We start from the raw sequence: 19519 nt of genomic DNA on the forward strand, positions 1-19519 counted from the left end.
ACGGTAGTAAAACCAAATGCATGCTTTTCAACAGTTCGCTGCCCGCACCTGCCCGCCCGACTAGCATCACCACCCTGGACGGTTCCGACCTAGAATATGTGGACAACTATAAATACCTAGGTGTCTGGCTAGACTGTAAACTCTCCTTCCAGACTCATATTAAACATCTCCAATCCAAAATCAAATCTAGAATCGGCTTTCTATTTCGCATCAAAGCCTCCTTCACTCACACCGCCAAACTTACCCTAGTAAAACTGACTATCCTACCGATCCTCGACTTCGGCGATGTCATCTACAAAATAGCTTCCAACACTCTACTCAGCAAACTGGATGCAGTCTATCACAGTGCCATCCGTTTTTTACCAAATCACCTTATACCACCCACCACTGCGACCTGTATGCTCTAGTCGGCTGGCCCTCGCTACATATTCGTCGCCAGACCCACTGGCTCCAGGTCATCTATAAGTCTATGCTAGGTAAAGCTCCGCCTTATCTCAGTTCACTGGTCACAGTAACAACCCCCAGTTAAAGACTTTTATTTCCCTCACCAACTTTAAACATCAACTATCTGAGCAGCTAACCGATCGCTGCAGCGGTGCATAGTCCATCTGTAAATAGCCCACCCAATCTACCTACCTCATCCCCATACTGTTTTTATTTTATTTACTTTTCTGCTCTTTTGCACACCAGTATCTCTACTTGCACATCATTATCTGCTCATTTATCACTCCAGTGTTAATCTGCTAAATAGTAATTATTTGCTCCTATGGCCTATTTATTGCCTACCTCCTCATGCCTTTTGCACACACTGTATATAGACTTTCTTTTTTCTACTGTGTCATTGACTTGTTTATTGTGTTATTGGCTTGTTTATTGTTTACTCCATGTGTAACTCTGTGTTGTTGTCTGTGTCACACTGCTTTGCTTTATCTTGGGCAAGTCACAGTTGCAAATGAGAACTTGTTCTCAACTAGCCTACCTGGTTAAATAAAGGTGAAATAAAAAATTAAAAAATAAATATCATCCTCGAGTTTGTCTATATAGACGAATAATAACATAAATACATTTTGTAGTTGCATACAGTATATCAGGGTATAGGTCAATTCCATTTCAATTCACTCAATTCTGGAAGTTAACTGAAATTCCAATTCCATTTTTTTCATTGAAAGAATTGGAATTGGAATTTCTGTTTACTTCCTGATTTGACTGAATGAAAATGGAACCCCAACCTTGCTGAACGCAGTTGTCTGAAGTCCATTGTGTTATCTTTCCCTCTGCCCCTAGGCAACCACCACAGTGATGGTATACATCCCAGAAGCCTCTCTGTTGTGTAGGTCCTCCTCCTTTACCTTCACGCTACAGAACTCCTGCACCGAGGGACTCCAAATCGTCTATGTCTCCCAACAGCCAATCAGTGACCACGAATGGATCCACACGGATCCAGTAGATCACATGGAAAACAAGAGGCTCTTCAACCTGCCTGTGAGAGATAGAGATACACTGGGTTACAGGCATGCGATCAATGTTTTATTAGTTGACCTGTGTGCAGATAATGAGATGCGTGTGTGTGTGCTTCAGGTGAACTACCGGCCTCCCTCCCAACTAGGTGTTTTAATCCCGACCACAGACAATATCTATAACGCTGACCCAAGTCATCCCCACCCCAGACAGCACTACCCCATCTCCAAGGTGAGCAAAGGTCACAAGGTTCACACACGCCAGCACTACCTTGTCTCCAAGCTGAGCAAGTCTTGTATGTTTGTGCAGTGTAACTTTACTAAGTGTCTATATGTGCTTCTGTGTTGTGTTTCGCATTGGGTGTAAGCTGTGATGCATAGTGTTTGTAGGTGACAAATTGTGTGCCTTCCTCCAGAACTCTGGTCGGTATAAGCAGTGTGCAGGGAAAAGGTCAGCAGAGGAATGTGGCTGTACAGACAGACTGAAAGTCTCTCCTCTAGCCATCAACTCGGACTGCAGACAGAGGGTACACATCTGCATCAGTGTGATCAATCATCAATGTCTTCCAAAAACAAAACAATTACATATACAGTATCAGTCAAAAGTTTGGACATGTCTACTCATTCAAGTTATTTTTTTACATTGTAGAATAATAGTGAAGACATCAAAACTATGAAATATCACATATGGAATAATGTAGTAACCAAAAAAGTGTTAAACAAATCAAAAGATATTTTATATTCTTCAAAGTAGCCACCATTTGCCTTGATGACAGCTTTGCACACTCTTGACATTCTCTCAACCAGCTTCCTGAGGTGAACAGCTTAAATAAGCAAATTCTATATGTGTTATTTCATAGTTTTGATGTCTTCACTATTATTCTACAATGTAGAAAATAGATAAATAAAGAAAAACGCTGGAATGAGTAGGTGTGTTCAAACTTTTGACTGGTACTATACATTAAATATTGTAACATTTATTTTAAAAAAGTAAAAAAATATTGAATATGCTATAAACTCATATTTAGTACCGTTTAGTGGAATATATTAAAGTATTGTCTTAATGTAACTGTGCATTCTGCATAATACAGTCTTGTCGACTGCGAGCATGAATGAAATCATATAAAATTCGTATATTGGTTAAAACGTATTTTAGTCTTTCCCATGTCCTCTGTGTTGTACTGTAGGTGCTGAGGCTAACATTTCCTGTGACTGACTTCAACATCACCTTGTTCCTGAGGAGAACCAACCACGCTGACCACCCGCTCTGCTCTCCTTACTTTGTTACTGTCACGGAGGTCAACAACCGGACCAGCTGGAAGGTCACAGGTCAGTCTCATCCCAGAAGGCTTTGCAATATAAGGATGATTTTAAAGATGGAATCAGCATTAGGGGAAACAGCACCACTGCGGACCCCAGCACCTTTTGTTTTTGTTTTGTGGATGAAACGGAGGCGTGTAAAAAAAAATATATATATAATTTGCAGTACATATTCTGCTGTTCTATTGCGTGTGCAATTTTTATTGAACCTTTATCTAACTAGTCAAGTCAGTTAAGATGATGGCCTACCCCGACCAAACCCTTCCTTAACCCGCCCCATGGGACTCCCGATCATGGCCGGTTGTGATACAGCCCAGGATCGAACCCGGATCTGTAGTGACGCTTCTAGCACTGCGATGCAGTGTCTTAGAATGGTGCGCCACTCGGTCCCCCAAATGATGTCCAAGTTGGGGGAAAAACGGTGTTTGTTTGCAGTAACTTCTTTTGTTGTTGGGGCCTCCCGAGTGGGGCAGCTTTCTTAGGCACTGCGTTGCAGTGCTAGTGGCGTCACTACAGATCCGGGTTCGATCCCGCTGACACGGTCGCCAGTTGTAAGGTGTTTCCTCCGACACATTGGTGCGGCTGGCTTCCGAGTTAAGCGGGCAGGGTGTCAGGACTTTAACTACCAATTGGATATCACGAAATTGGGGCGAAAAAGGGGTAAAAAGTACAACATTTAAAAAAACATTTATTTTTGTAAAATCACAAACGGACGTGGCAGTTTCACCATTTAGGATTGCAACTTTAAAATGTGAAAAATACATATTTTCTGTCATCTTTTCAACCAGAAAAAATGATTTCAACCAGAAAAGGGTGATCATAACTTCCCTTGTATAATGTTGCCTAATGGGCAGGTCTTTAGTGCACTATAGTGAAACACACATTCTCTGTTGTTAACCCGTCTTTTCCCATCCTTTGTGTTGGTAGGGACCCATGCCACCCCCACCATGGACAGGATGAGACAATATTTTGAAGACAGTCTAGAGAACAATCTCTACAACCCAGAGGGACTGCAGATCAGCTTTTATGTAAATCATCTACAGTCTCCCTGACTATATGACATGTTCATAAATTGTAAAACAGTTGAGTGTAATCTGTATACGTCTGCATAGAAATACTGTCATTTCAGTCATGCGAATTGTGCTATGAAATAGCAGTTTCCATCTGGGGTTTCATTGTGACAATGTTATAAATATAATATTTTTCCAACCTAACAACGACCACCATTATTCTCCACAGGGCTCTGAGCTTTTCCACTTCCGTATCTCTGTCATTCCTGGAGTTGTGTTGTGTGACCTGGTGGAGGAGGTACAGGTGAGGAACCCTGTAGCTTTTACACTGAAGTCAGTAACTAATAAAAAAGAGGAAGAACAAGATAACCTCTGGCCCTCACCTATTTCTCTCCTTCCTTTCTCGCTCTCCCTTTCTCTCTCTCTCTTCCTATACGGGTAGATCTACGTAGACGAGCCTCCGCTGGCGTTCCCAACCCAACAGCTCGTCAACAACATGGCAGCCATCATCCTGGGAGGCTTGCTGCTCGTTGGCTTCCTTCTCATATACAACGGCGTTGCCATGCCAACCAAGAGCAGCATCAAAACCCTCCTCAAGAAACACAAGCCCACCATCTCCCCAACCAGGACCCAGAACTCTACCACAACACAGGGACACGAGTAGGATTTTACAGTTTGGCATTGTAAGAGTGTGTTATAGAGTTGTACGTTCCATTTTTAGCCTTTTAACCTAAGTATGAGATGTAAATGTTTTTATTGTTCAGATTTATCCTTTTTTCAAATGTGTGTTCTATGAAATTTGTATTTGGGAAAGATTGAAAGAAACTAGCAAAGATTAAAAGGTACAAATGAAAGGAAAAACACATGCTCGGGGTGGGTTTTATTGGTTGTTGCTGTGTTTTCAAAGCAAATACAAACTGTAAAAAATGTTTTCACAAAAAGTAAACCAGGATTTGTTGCCATTAGGACTTTGTCAGATACTACTACATTATATTCTGGTAGGTTGTATCACATAATATCTCAGGCCTGTAGGAGTAGTCGGGAAGGATCCATAAATAAAACACATCACTCATAGTTGTGAGTACGTAGTAACCCGTATTAAAGTGGAACGCTGCATAGGAGCAGCTACAGTGGCTTGCGAAAGTATTCACCCCCCCTTGGCATTTTTCCTATTTTGTTGCCTTACAACCTGGAATTAAAATAGATTTTTGGGGGGTTTGTATCATTTGATTTACACACAACCTACTACTTTGAAAATGCCAAATATTTTTTGGGGTCAAACTATTCACCCCCCAAAGTCAATACTTTGTAGAGACACCTTTTGCAGCAATTACAGATGCAAGTCTCTTGGGGTATGTGTCTATAAGCTTGGCACTTCTAGCCACTGGGATTTTTGCCCATTATTCAAGGCAAAACTGCTCCAGCTCCTTCAAGTTGGATGTTGTACAGCAATCTTTAAGTAATACCACATATTCTCAATTAGATTTAGGTCTGGGCTTTGACTAGGCCATTCCAAGACATTTAAATGTTTCCCTTAAACCACTCGAGTGTTGCTTTAGCAGTATGCTTAGGGTCATTGTCCTGCTGGAAAGTGAACCTCCGTCCCAGTCTCAAATCTCTGGAAGACTGAAACAGGTTTCCCTCAAGAATTTCCCTGTATTTAGCGCCATCCATCATTCCTTCAATTCTGACCAGTTTCCCAGTCCCTGCCAATGAAAAACATCCCCACAGCATGATGCTGCCACCACCATGCTTCATTGTGGGGATGGTATTCTCTGGGTGATGAGAGGTGCTGGGTTTGCGCCAGACATAGCGTTTTCCTTGATGGCCAAAAAGCTACATTTTAGTCTCAACTGACCAGAGTACCTTCGTTCCATATGTTTGGGGAGTCTCCCACATGCCTTTTGGTGAACACCAAACGTGTTTGCTTATTTTTTCTTTAAGCAATGGTTTTTTTCTCTTCCGTAAAGCCCAGCTCTGTGGAGTGTACGCCTTAAAGTGGTCCTATGGACAGATACTCCAATCTCCGCCGTGGAGCTTTGCAGCTCCTTCTGTGTTATCTTTGGTCTCTTTGATGCCTCTGATTAATGCCGTCCTTGCCTGGTCTGTGAGTTTTGGTGGGCGGCCCTCTCTTGGCAGGTTTGTTGTGGTGCCATGTTCTTTCCTTTTTTTAATAATGGATTTAATGTTGCCCCGTGGGATGTTCAAAGTTTTGGGTATTTTTTTATAACCCCACCCTTCTCCATAACTTTGTCCCTGACCTGTTTGGAGAGCTCCTTGGTCTTCATGGTGCTGCTTGCTTGGTGGTGCCCCTTGCTTAGTGGTGTTGCAGACTCTGGGGCCTTTCAGAACAGGTGTATGTATACTGAGATCATGTCTTAGATAATGTCCACCTGTGTGAAATCTAACTAATTATGTGACTTCTGAAGGTAACTGGTTGCACCAGATCTTATTTAGGGGCTTCATAGCAAAGGGGGTGAATACAAATGCACGCACCACTTTTCCTTTTTTTTCACTTCACCTGTTTGGACTATTTTGTGTATCCAAATAAAAATCTATTTAAATTGCAGGTTGAAATGCAACAAAATAGGAAAAACGCCAAGGGGGATGAATACTTTTGCAAAGCACTGTATAAGCAATAAATGGGAAAAACAAAGGGGACATGGCAGATGTGATATTTCATTTTCAAATTGGTTACAATTAGGTTAAGGGTCAAACCAAAGACAATCTATTATATTGACAAGATAGTCGAGTGAACACTAACATTGGAAATGAGTGTCCTCAAAGATGGAAGCACTGTATTGTCTTTGATGGAAGGCAGGCCAAAGTAGTCGAGATCAGGTGGGACTATTCTAGCCAATGAGAGGGCAGATACGCGTGTGAACAAAAGGCACAACTCAGATTAAGTTTTATTTTTTTTAAGTTGGTGAAATGCCACGTGCTTTTATTTGATCAAGTAAGCAATTCAAGTTTTTCTTAACCAAATTCGACTCATTGTCCTCCATAAAAAATTCCTCACTTTGTGGTCTTATTTTCGTGGACAGATTTTGGGCAGAGTAAACCCTCTCGCTTCGCCTCTTCCTCTGCTCAAACTCATGTCAGCCCGGTTGGCATCAACTGTCTGTGCTCCCATTGGTCATCCTGAGCTGTTCAAGCTCCTCCTCCAGGCTTCTAATTCGCTGCAGGAGTTCGGCCCTGTCCTGCTGTGCCCTGAGCTCTGCCTGCCGCTTGGCATCCTGGATCTTCCTCTCATACCAGCACTCCAGCTGAGTGGACACTGTCTCAAAGAACCTCTGGGTCACCTGCAACAAAGATACATGAAGTAAGTGAAGAAAAAGTTACCCCTTCTCCACACACAACCCCTTCCCAGAATCCAAGTGAAAAGGAATCATCGGTCCACAGCCCACCAGAGGGCAATGTGAAGCCATTGATATAGTTTTCACCACAGCTATCTTGTCATTAGTTACCTCCATGGCGTGTAGGTTGTTTCTCTCCTGACTGAATGTGGGCTCAGGGGGTCTAGCAATCTGCACAGATTTTTCAGCAAGGCCATTACTTTGAGGGTAATGTGGGCTTGTGGTGACATGTGTGAACTCCCATGCTTTTGTGAAGGATTCAAACTCATTTGATTTGTAACAGGGCCCATTGTCAGATATTAAAGTCTCTACAATGCCATGCCTGGCAAAGGCTGCTTTCAGCTTGTGTATCACAGCTGCAGATGTGGTGCTGTGAAGCTTGTCGAGTTCGAAGTATCTGCTGTAGTAGTCAACTGTTACGATGTAGTTCTCGTTGTTCCAGGTGAACAGATCGGTTGCCACGACCTGCCAGGGTCGGTCTGGGATACAGTGAGGTAACATTGGCTCTTTGGTGTTTGAGGGGCGTCGTTCAAGACATATGGCGCATTTACCAACAATGTCCTCTATTTGTTTGCACATTCCAAGCCCATGTGTCCAGCATGGATCTTTGTCAAAATCTCTTCTCTGAAACTGGTAGGAATTATGATTTTTCTCTCCTTTGAAAATTATTCCGTTGATCTGTGATAGTTCATCACGATGGTTCCAGAATTCTGAGACGCTCTGAGGGCATTTTCTCCTCTCCTCAGGCCATCCATCCTGTATGACTTTCCTCAGCTGTGCAAGTTGCGAGTCCTTTTCTGTTTCTGCTTGGATCTCCTTCAGTTTTGTATCACTAACTGGTAAGTTGCTGTACACAGTGTGCACTTGCATGTCCATGCCTTCACTGAGGCTGCTGTCCTTATAGGTAAGACACTTCCTGGAGAGTGTGTCTGCGACAGGGATGTCTTTGCCTGGACGGTGAGTGATTGTGAAGTCGTATTTTTGTAGTTGAAGAATCATTCTCTGTAGCCTTGGTGGGGCTGCGGCTAGTGGTTTCCTCATGATTGACTCAAGGGGCTTGTGGTCGGATTCCACAATGACTTGTCGTCCATATATGTACTGATGGAAACATCCGAACAGAATGGCGTAGACCTCCTTTTCAATTTGAGCGTAGTTGATTTCACAGTCTGTGAGAGATTTGGAAGTGTAGCCAATGGGCTTTCCTTCTTGCAGTAGCACTGAACCTAGTCCTACTTCAACGCGTCCACTTGGAGTCTGAGCTCTTTGTCGGGGTCGTAGTAGGCACGGATTGGTCCTGGTTCTCTCGTGATCAAGTCTTTCACATTCTGGAAAGCAATGTCGTGTTGCTTGTCCCAGAGAAACTCACTGGACTGCTTTAGCAGTTGATGCAGGGGTGCATTAGCATTGGAGAGGCTGGGTAGTAGTTGACCATGCCAAGCACTGTTTCCAGCTCTGCACGGTTCTTTGGTGGCTCAATTTCTTTTATGGCTAAGATCTTCTGTGGATCTGGCTTGATTCTAGTTGCTGTAAGAACATGTCCGAAGTAGCTGACCTCTGTAGCGCCGACTGTGCTCTTCTCGGGGTTGAGCCGGACTCCTCTCTCGCAGGACCTTTGCAGCATCGGGCGGAGGTTTCGGTCGTGCTCCTCTTTGGTTCGACCATAGACAAGGATGTTGCCCACAATTGCCACAACTCCGTTGAGGCCTTCGTACACTTCGTCGATCTTTCGCTGAAACTCGTCTTGGGCTGAGATAATCCCAAAAGGCAGGCGACAGAACCTGTAGCGTCCAAACTATAAAGGATTTGCGTCAATTCAAATCTGGTATCAGGACAAAATGTGATTCAGAGTCCCCGAATATATTTTAAGTATTTTTTATTAAACTCAAGCGATAAATGGTAAATGCAATTTTCGTATATACAGGTTCACTGTAACACCTCGCAGGGTAGAACAGGGAACTGGCAGGATGTAAGTAAACAGCTGTTCTTATACTGTGATGGACGTAGTTCCAACCCGTATGTTGGCCTATCACAGTAGAGGCTGAGCGTGGTTTAAACTTGCTTAGCCTATCGCCAGCGCTCAGGCTGGTCCCAGCCTCTTGGCGCTCCTTGGTGTCCGGCGCTGTTGCTGTGTAGATTACGCTCCCACACCCCAGAGACTGAGGTCAGACAGTTCTGTAACATTGTTTGAGCCACTTGCACCTGCATAGAAAGCACACTGTTCTCGCTCAAGGCTAACCACAGCTTCCCAGCACACTTATCTGGGGCTAACTGTTATTTCCAGCACAGACACAGACACCCAAGCGCCCAGGCCAACAGTTGCTAATATTCAATCACGTGATGTAGTATTGGGTTATAGTGCAATAAACACAGATCCTCACAAAACGGTGTGCAAAACGGTGTGTTGAATGTTGTGAGCTTAGATGACTCTTCTGTGAGCTTGATAGCCCAGTAGCCTGATCTAGCGTCCATGACACTGAAGTAGTGTGCTCCCGCTAGCTTGTGTGTGATGCCATCTAGCGTCGGTAAAGGATAATGGGGGTGTTCGGAATGGCCGATTTAATTAGGCCAATTTCACGTTTTCAGAACAATCGGAAATCGGTATTTTTTGGCGCCGATTTGCCGTTTTTTTTTCTCGTATTTTACACCTTTATATAATCTTTATTTAACTAGGCAAGTTAGTTAAGAACACATTCTTATTTTCAATGATGGCCTAGGAACGTTCTGCCTCGTTCAGCGGCAGAACGACAGATTTTTAACCTTGTCAGCTCGGGGAATCCAATCTTGCAACAGTTAACTAGTCCAATGCTCTAACACCTGATTACATTGCACTCCACGAGGAGCCTGCCTGTTAGCGAATGCAGTACGCTAAGGTAAGTTGCTAGCTAGCATTAAACTTATCTTATAAAAAACAATCAATAAATAACTGTCATTGCTCCAATGTGTTACTTAACCATAAACATCAATGCCTTAAAATCAATACACAAGTATATATTTTTAAACTTGCATATTTAGCTAAAAGAAATCCAGGTTAGCAGGCAATATTAACCAGGTGAAATGGTGTCATTTCTCTTGCGTTCATTGCACGCAGAGTCAGGGTATATGCAACAGTTTGGGCTGCATGGCTCTTTGCGAACTAATTTGCCAGAATTTTACGTAATTATGACAACATTGAAGGTTGTGCAATGTAACAGGAATATTTAGACTCATGGATGCCACCCGTTAGATAAAATACGGAACGGAATAAACGTTTTGTTTTTGAGGTGATAGTTTCCGGATTAGTCAAAGGTATACGGTCCCGTGTGGCTCAGTTGGTAGAGCATGGCGCTTGCAACGCCAGGGTTGTGGGTTCATTCCCCACGGGGGGACCAGGATGAATATGTATGAACTTTCCAATTTGTAAGTCGCTCTGGATAAGAGCGTCTGCTAAATGACTTAAATGTAATGTAAATGTAAATGGTTTAGAGAGAAATAGTCGACGCGTTATAATTCCTGTAATAACTTGCCGCTGAACGTGAAAGGGGTTCCCTCGTTATTTTACCGTTCATGTCTTCCATAGAGAATGTCTTGATCTACTTCAAATAAGGTCTGTGTTTCGTGCAGGTTTAAACCGCCTGTCACGTTCCTGACCAGTTTTCTGTTGTTTTGTATGTGTTTAGTTGGTCAGGGCGTGAGTTGGGGTGGGCATTCTATGTGTTGTGTTTCTATGTTGGGTTTAATGTGTTGCCTGATATGGTTCTCAATTAGAGGCAGGTGTTTGACCTTTCCTCTGATTGAGAGCCATATTTAAGGTAGGCTGTTTTCACTGTTTGTTTGTGGGTGGTTGTCTTCCGTGTCCGTATCCGTATCTGTTACCACACGGGACTGTTTCGTTTTGTCTAGTCTGTTCGTGCGTTCTTCGTTTCATGTAAGTTCTTAAGTTTAGGTCTGTTTAGTTAGTTTTGTTATTTTGTTATTTCTAAGTGTGCTTCGTGTTTCGTCTTGGTGTCTAATAAATCATTATGTCAACATGCCTCGCGGCGTGTTGGTCTGATCCATGCTCCTCATCCGAGGAGGAGGAATATGACGACGATCGTTACACCGCCTCGATGTTTTGATACCCGTGTAAATCTCACTAGGATAAGGTGACGTTTGTCAACATATTTTCATAAATCCACTCTACAAAAAAAATAATCTTCGCTTATATTTAGCCAATATTGATCAGAGTTACCTTGTCCTATGGATATCTACACAGTTATAAAATTGGCACGGTGGTGTAAGCCTACACGAAACACAGACCTTATTTTAAGTGAATCTAAAAATATCCTATGGAATAAATGAAGGAACCGCTTTTCAGATTTTGCTAGAAGGTGTCATGGGAATTATGATTCGCACTTTGGTTGTCAATTCTTACCATGCCCATTATTAAAATAGGATTTCCTGCATATAGAAATTAAAGTTTTTGTTTTCAACATTCATCACAGGTAACTTAAACTCTATTTTTATTCAAACAGTTGAGAGTATTTGTCTCCTAAGCAGACTCTTCAGTATCATTGTCACTTCAGAGCTGTGTGTGTGTATTATATTAAGTTAAAATAAAAGTGTTCATTGTTCATTCAGTATTGTTGCAATTGTCATTATTACAAAAATGTGTGTGTATGATATATATATAAAAAAATCTAATAAATCGGCCGATTAATCGGTATCTGCTTTTTTTGGTCCTCCAATAATCGGTATCGGCGTTGAAAAATCATAATCGGTCGACCTCTAGTGGAGACATACTCTGAGCTTGCCTCTGCGTGGTTTCTCCACCACCACTAAGGCGTTTACCCAGTCAGTCGGTTCTGTAACCTTGGTGACTATGTCAGATTGCTCCATGCTCTCCAACTCTTTCTTCAGACGGGCACGGAGAGCAAGGGGAATCTTTCTCGGTGGGCAGACCACAGGGGTTGCGTCTGGGTCAAGGTGAATGGTACATTCTCCTGGGAATAATCCTATTCCTGTAAAAACATCAGTCAACTCCTCCAGTACATTTTCTGTCTCTACTGGTGCTGTCACTGATAAACTAGCTTGATGAGGTCCATGTCTAAACATGCTTTAAGACCTAGCACTGCAGGTGCTCTAGTGTCAACAACATAAAAGTCCAACATCATGTCACTTTCCTTGTATTTGCATTTGAAAGTGCATGTGCCTTTTACTGGGAGCTGTTCAATTTGTAAGTCGCTCTGGATAAGAGCGTCTGCTAAATGACTTAAATGTAAATAACCAGTCAGTATGCGCGTGGTGGGCTGTAGCTCGCACTCAAATGTCAAGCTGCGGTACTTATTCAGAAAAATAATGTTTACTTGTGCACGCACCAGTGTCTAGTTTGAACTTTAGCTCTGTGCCTTGTGTTCCTATCTCAATGTCAGCAAAGGCTTGCTCTGTCTCTGATATTTGACTTTTCTGTGTCACTGAATCAATAAACAGTTCATCAGCGTTTGACTCTTTGATTGACATTTCATCTTCACTCACTGTGTGTACTGTTTTTCCACGGTAAGCTCTGCACACTTTTGCAAAGTGATTCCATTTTCCACATTTAGTACACTGTTTGCCTTTAGCTGGGCAATTTCCCTGTTCGCCATGCACTTTGTATCCGCAATATCCACATGTTTTGGGGCGTTTTGAGTCTGTGTCGCTCTGTTTTGGAGTTATGTCTCTCTCTGTTCTAAAACGCGCTCTGTGCACCGGAGGTGTGCTTTGATGTCTGCCTGACTGCGTGCACTGCTTGTTCACGTGATGCGCTCGTGTTACCGCGCGAAATGGTTTTCACCTGAGCCAGTGCTAGCTCGTGAGATCTGGCTATGTCGATAGCTTTGTCCAACGTTACCTCAGACCCAACATTCAAAAGTTTCTCTCTCACTCGCGGTGAGTGTATTCCAAATACAATACGGTCCCTGACCATCTCATCCTTGTTTGCATAATCACAGTCTTTCACAAGCAGACGCAGCTCTGTCACAAACTGTTCAAAAGACTAGTTAGTTCCCTGTACTTTCTCATGGAATTTGTACCAAAGGTACTGAAAACATACTACGATTGTTTTGAAGCATATGATGTGCCGAAGACCAATACTGTCTTGTTTTGCACACTTTGTACAAAAAAAGTTAAAGTGCAGTACTACAGGATATTTCTTAACGTAGCTCTTTATTAGCTAGCTATAACTGGCATGTTCACGTATCGCCAACCAGGATCAAACTGACCATGACCTAACCATTTGGGTGGTCTTAACCAATCATAGCACAGTATGATATGGCGGTAAAATGCATCCAATTATAATTCAGTATGTTTACACATATGAATATTACAGTCGACTACGTTGATCAGCTGGTGAAATAAGGATTTTCGGGTTTACGCAAACGAGTTGCATTGCAAGTCACAAGCCAAACTAACTAGATAGCCAGCTCAACTGTCAAAGTAACGTACAGTAGCGATGGATTCGGAAGAAACAACCCCTTTACCCACTTTGCCCCTGATGACAGAATCTGATCAACTGTCTGTCTTGTACTTCGATATGTAAGTAGTTGGCTACAATATAGCTAGCTGGCTAGTCAAGTCTTAGGCCGCCATATGGCTGGCTGGCTAGCTACATTGAAACTGAATCTTGTTGGCAACTTCATTTGACTGTTGTTAGGATTTATGTTTATGCACTATAGCCTGCTAGCATATTGTTTGAAGATGAATATTGTTTTGTTACACACAGACACAAACAATACAGATGTAGGTGTGTAGACTGACCAACATTGAGTGACAGGCCATAAAAGCTGTGGTCAAGCTGGAGAGGGGAGGGGTACATCTCTCTAGGCCAACCAGGGAGTTAGGGCACTGATCAGTACCATATTAGGAATTGTTTGAGTGAAGAGTCAAGGGGGAGACACAAGACGGAGCTACTCTACCCAGCAACCAGATGTGGACAAAGGAAAACGCCAAGGGGCTTGGACAAGTTCGGGTGCCCCCAAAGGCGGAGCAAGAGTATTAACCCTTCTAAGCCTCTACTATGATAGGCCAACGGGAAGAGTTGGAAAGAAAACTGTCATAGTATAAAAACTACTATTTGAGTACATTCCACAGTTCTCTGATCTACCCTGCGTGGAGATACAGTGAACCCGTATATACAAAAATTGCATTTACCATTTATCGTTTGAGTTTATTAAAATACTTAAAATATAATCGGTGGTGGGCCTCCCGGGTGGCGCAGTGGTCTAGGGCACTGCATCGCAGTGCTAGCTGCGCCACCAGAGTCTCTGGGTTCGCGCCCAGGCTCTGTCGCAGCCGGCCACGACCGGGAGGTCCGTGGGGCGACGCACAATTGGCATAGCGTCGTCCGGGTTAGGGAGGGTTTGGCCGGGAGGGATATCCTTGTCTCATCGCGCTCCAGCGACTCCTGTGACGGGCCGGTCGCAGTGCGCGCTAACCAAGGGGGCCAGGTACACGGTGTTTCCTCCGACACATTGGTGCGGCTGGCTTCCAAATTGGAGGCGCGCTGTGTTAAGAAGCAGTGCTGTGTTAAGAAGCAGTGCGGCTTGGTTGGGTTGTGCTTCGGAGGACGCATGGCTTTCGACCTTCGTCTCTCCCGAGCCCGTACGGGAGTTGTAGCGATGAGACAAGATAGTAATTACTAGCGATTGGATACCACGAAAATTAGGGAGAAAATTGGGGAGAAAATGGGATAAAAAAATATATATATATATATTCGGTGACTCTGAATCACATTTTGTCCTGATGCCAGATTTGAACTGACGCAAATCTCTTTCACTGTCCTCTTCCTCATTTAAAAAATGGCTCACTTTCCAGACTAGCAGTATCCGTTCTTCCTGTATCTGGGTCTCAGATCGAGAGGTGCCTTCAAGTTGTTGAATTTTGCTTTGACAGCTTCCCCTTACATAACTATCACTTGAGGTTACATGCCATTAAAATCTACATGTGGCTCATGTCTAGTGATATGTTATGTAATCATCTGTTTTGTTTATTGGCCATTTTACAGGGTGAAAGGCTACATGATGCAATCTTTTGCACTCTAAATCCACATAGGCCTAAGGCTTGTTAGTTAGATCCACTCTGTGGTGATTCATTTAGCCAATCCCTGAATTTCACTGAGCGACTGCGATGGAAGTTCTGTATTGTGCAAAGGTCACCATGGTTGGACAGTGGTAGGGCCCCAGTCCAATCCCCATTAATTACATAAGGTCAAGGCAAATCCTCTCTTTATTGATTTTGATCAACAACTAGGTTATAGGCTACGTCTATTTCTAAACCCACCTTGATTTGATCTGAAGATATGCCTCTGCATTGACTGAGAGGGTGCTCAGTGGGATAACCATTAGCCATGCTTGTAAACAGAACACTGGAATGCCTGATGGTTTAGTTCAATGTTTTTAACATCACTTATTTTCTTCTGTCATCTCAGCCCAGCTATTACCCAACTTATTTGCTAAGCCTGACATGTGCTATAGTAACACTGATTGGACCTGTCTCTCCCCAGATGGTCACCAGCCTGCCAGAGCACTGGAAGCCAGGTCCAGACTTGTACGGCGTGTCCTGTGAACCCGTGCTGGTCACTGCAGGTGCCGGGGTCATCGGCTTCCTCTTCTGGAGGAGCATTCTATCTGTAAATCGTTGTTGCACAGTTACTGCTTTCATAATTTCATAATCTGATTGCTTTATGTTATTCTATGATGTATTGTATGCTACCGTTGAGGAGGCTGTTTGCTGCCACTTTTCTTTTCCTTCTCACAGGTCAAAAGCAAGTAATATCTAAGTAAGTTCTTCTCTCTGGCTATTTAGGGTGCATAGTGAATCCTCATTCATGTTGCTTACAGGCTGGTGTTCTTGTCATGTGTAAACCATGTCTGATTTCATACTCTTGTCATGGTTTTTATTCGCTACTGAAAAAGAGATGGTGGACAGGATGAAAAAGCTTGAACAAGAGAAGAAGGAGATACTCCAAAAGGTCGCTGAACTGCAGCAACAGGTAAGTTGCAGAGACTTTTCACTGACTAAGATCCAGACTTTTGAGTTCAATGTGAATTAAGGTACATAATGTTTTGACAGTATATTTCTACTGGGTTCCCCTCAGGGCGAAGAACTTAAAGAAAAGCAAAAGCTGTCTGAAAAATCTGCCACTTTATCTCTGGAAAAGATCCAGGAATTGGAGGTGAGTCTCTAAAAAATATTATCTTGATCACATGTCATTGTCATGCTGACAATTATTAGATTTTTTATTATTTTTTTCTTCTCCATAGTGTTTAAATTGACTACGCATTTTCTTTTTCTGTCCAATAGAATATTGTGCAAGAGATGGAGAGACAAAATGAGCGCCTGGACGAGGAAAATAACTTACACGCCATATCCTTTGACAAAGAGCGGGCCAATACTGCGAAACATGAAGATATGGTGAGTAGTATTGAGCGATTTAGCTGTAATCAAAATGTTTCAGAACAACCAATTCTCTGACGTCGGTTCAATTATTTGAATTCCATTAAGTTAGTTTATTATGTGAGCTCAATGTGCCGTTTCTCTAGAGAGAAATCAAATCAAGCACATACTTCGGGACGTTGTAGTTTTCACTAAACTATTCAACATAGTTTAGTGCAGAAAATGTGGTAATTGACTAAAATGACCACAATCCATTGCACCTACAGCTGCATGGACTTGCGCGGGCAAACAGAGAGAAAGGGACAGCCTGCAAATGAGAGAGAGACACCCTAGAGAGCAGTTGCTTTCGTGATGTAGACAGCATAGGCAGCTACTATTAGCCAGCTACTATCCTAAATAGGATGGCTCGTTGATGAGGACCGAGAAAGATGGTTGTCATTATGCTTATCATTATCTTTGCCCATAGATGTCCGAAATGGACAAAACCATTGAGAAGTTGAAGCGCAGCAAGAAGAAGACCCAGGATGCACTGTCGAAGGTATAGGTCATATAAGTGAACATGCCCAATGAAAATATGTCAAATATATTAACATTGCAACAATCAAATGTAAAGTGTTTATTTCCTTTTAATTATCCTTATCATTGAATCTGTAGTCTACCATTCTGATGGATGAAGCCAAGCTCCGCGAAGATGCCCGGAATGTCCAGGTCCAGGTTCTGGAGAAGGATATTGCCACCCTGAAGGAGGAGAACCTCTCGGTGAGTACCAATATGGAACAACGATTCACACTTTAAGCCTCATGACATTGTGTAGGACTCATTGGCCATGCAGGGCCTGCATTGCACCGTCCTGATGACCTAATTTCCTTGTTACAGCTGCACCATGCTGCCAAGTTGTGGGAGGAGAAGCACAGGGAGACAAGCGAGCAGATCAAAGTCTACCAGAAGTCCCAGAAAGACCTGGAGGATTCCCTCCTTCAGAAGGACCACAACGTTGAGTTTCTTTTTTACACGTTACGATATTGTTACACACATCAATTCCTGTTCACACCTTCTCAAATGCACCCTGATGACAAAGAAACATGTCACCTGTATTATGTTCCAAAAAAATACTTCTTGACTGATTCCAGGGGAAAAGTGTAATGTATCAATTGGTGGTTCTCAATCTCTCTGGCAGGTTCTATCTGACTTGCTAGGAGACCTGGAGGCCTGCGATGACCTGAAAGGTGGAGTTGTTGCTAACGGGGTAGCCTCTAACGGTAAGTCACCTGACACGGTGTCCTATTCAGAGGAGGCTGGTGGGAGGAGCTATAGGAGGACGGGCTCCTTGTAATGGCTGGAATGGAACCAAATACATGTAAGCAGTGTGCTTGACTCCGTTCCATTTATGCCTTTATAGTGAGCCAGTCCTTCTATAGCTCCTCCCACCAGCCTTCTCTGATTAGGATACTGTCATGTGATTTGGTCTTATGTAGCAAAATTTGAAATGGTGTTTTTTTTACATTGGATTAAAGTAGAGACTCGGAGCATCAAAATGGTATATCATACACTACAGTTGAGGAACAACGGGAAAGTAATTCTGCTTTGAAAGTTGATAAACTTGTAACCCATACTGGAGAGCTCTTCTTTGTCTATACCCATTCAGCATTGTTCACACATATTGTTAGCTAGCTAACAATATGCTTTATTTTGCAATGAGAAAACTACTTTCTGACAAAATTAGAAACTTATATCTGAAAATGGTTTCCCTTAGTTTGAAGATGTATTCAGGAGACAGGTGTTTTATACAACAGCCTTCTATGTGTTCTATTTTCGACTGCCTCTGCATATTTGCAATCAAACCACAGAATTTTCTCCATCTCCTTAGCTATCATACTCTGCTTCCAACGGACAGTCCACTGATTTCAAAACTTGGGTCTCCTAAAAGTGGAGAGCATCTTTCAAAAAAGCTGCATTAGAAAGGGTTACTTACACATACTGAGAAGCTCATGTTATAGACAGAAGCGTGATACATGGCAGACCAATCCGAACTCGTTTCATGGCGCGTCCAGCTCATCCATTATCTCAGCCAATCATGGCTAGAGGGAAGGTTCCTCACTTTTTCCGTGGCTAAACTAACTCTGCTCATAGTTGACCATTTTTATTCGTATTTACGGATGGCATACAAGTTTGTTATTAAGGCACATGGAAGTTGACGTACCAGAAGGCATTTTGCCCCCAAAAACACATTTTGATAGTTCTACATTCAAATGCTTCTCCTGTGAAGTATTGACGCGCGACATACGCCTACTTTCCTGAAACGTGTCACTGTGTTTACAATTATTTGTTTCAGACAAGCAGACCATCATCCAAAACCGCCATAAGCAAATGATGGATGTCTCTCGGGTAAGACTGAGTTCTTTCTTGAACGGACCCAGATTTCTGTGTACCTGAAGGCAGGTAAAACTTGTGCTCAGAACCAAGAAGTGTGTCAACTCTTCCACTAACTGTTGGAAGAACTTTCCACAGGTCCAGACCACTCTGTCTGTTGTGGAGGAAGAGCGCGATCGCTTCATGACCAAGCTGCTGAACGAAGAGAAGTCCAGGAAAGAGCTGGAAGGTATGTCCCAGCAACTAGAATTTGATATGCATCACTGCCTTTTCTCTCTCAACATTATCAACTTGTTTTCACCACAGAGCAATTTCAGAAGCTGGAGCATGACATCTTGTTGGTGAAAAGTGACAAGAACCACCTGGAGAACCAGTACAAGACCCTGCAGCAGAAGAATGACATCATGACAGAGATGTACCAGCAGAAGGAGAACGCTTTGCAGCAGTAAGTGGAATCAGAAGCAGTGCAGTTCATGTGTTAATACCATAGTAGGGTTTGTTCTCCATGGTTCCACAGCATGTAAAAAAAACATTTTTTCCTTGTCTTTTACTGTATTCTTTTACTGTGAGGTTTGAGGTTTTCAAATGGTCTTTAAATAGTTTGATTTAATTTGTGTCG

General features: G+C 42.9%; 2 protein-coding genes across 5 annotated transcripts; both read left to right on the forward strand.

Moving 5' to 3' along the window:
• Positions 1–1277: 1277 nt before the first annotated feature.
• On the forward strand, positions 1278–4648 carry LOC139541987 (cation channel sperm-associated auxiliary subunit beta-like). Of its 2 annotated transcripts, XM_071346942.1 has the most exons (7): positions 1278–1482; positions 1579–1689; positions 1874–1984; positions 2645–2786; positions 3705–3805; positions 4017–4091; positions 4230–4648. In XM_071346942.1, the coding sequence occupies exons 1-7, from the start codon at positions 1300–1302 to the stop codon at positions 4449–4451; spliced, it is 945 nt and encodes a 314-aa protein (XP_071203043.1). In that variant the 5' UTR covers positions 1278–1299; the 3' UTR covers positions 4452–4648. The 2 variants fall into 2 exon arrangements, with proteins under 2 accessions (XP_071203043.1, XP_071203044.1); XM_071346943.1 differs by lacking the exon at positions 1874–1984.
• Positions 4649–7892: 3244 nt separating this feature from the next.
• On the forward strand, positions 7893–19345 carry LOC139541986 (transport and Golgi organization protein 1 homolog; the record flags this gene model as incomplete). Of its 3 annotated transcripts, none has more annotated exon segments than XM_071346940.1 (13): positions 7893–7982; positions 15638–15763; positions 15892–15913; positions 16050–16126; positions 16232–16309; positions 16438–16548; positions 16997–17068; positions 17185–17289; positions 17407–17523; positions 17708–17789; positions 18863–18915; positions 19039–19129; positions 19207–19345. In XM_071346940.1, coding segments are annotated over 10 exon segments (923 nt in total), but the record flags the coding sequence as incomplete, so codon positions are not given.
• Between the last annotated feature and the right edge of the window lie 174 nt (positions 19346–19519).

The sequence above is a fragment of the Salvelinus alpinus genome, chromosome 17 (genome assembly GCF_045679555.1).
Source record: "Salvelinus alpinus chromosome 17, SLU_Salpinus.1, whole genome shotgun sequence".
Classification (NCBI taxonomy): domain Eukaryota; kingdom Metazoa; phylum Chordata; class Actinopteri; order Salmoniformes; family Salmonidae; genus Salvelinus; species Salvelinus alpinus.

Excerpts from the sequence above, each read along its gene's own strand:
- LOC139541987 (XM_071346942.1), top strand. The coding sequence starts at position 1,300 with ATGGTATACATCCCAGAAGCCTCTCTGTTGTGTAGGTCCTCCTCCTTT. Across the intron at positions 1,690-1,873 it reads AGCACTACCCCATCTCCAAG|AACTCTGGTCGGTATAAGCA; the intron begins GTGAGCAAAGGT and ends GCCTTCCTCCAG. Across the intron at positions 1,985-2,644 it reads ACTCGGACTGCAGACAGAGG|GTGCTGAGGCTAACATTTCC; the intron begins GTACACATCTGC and ends GTTGTACTGTAG.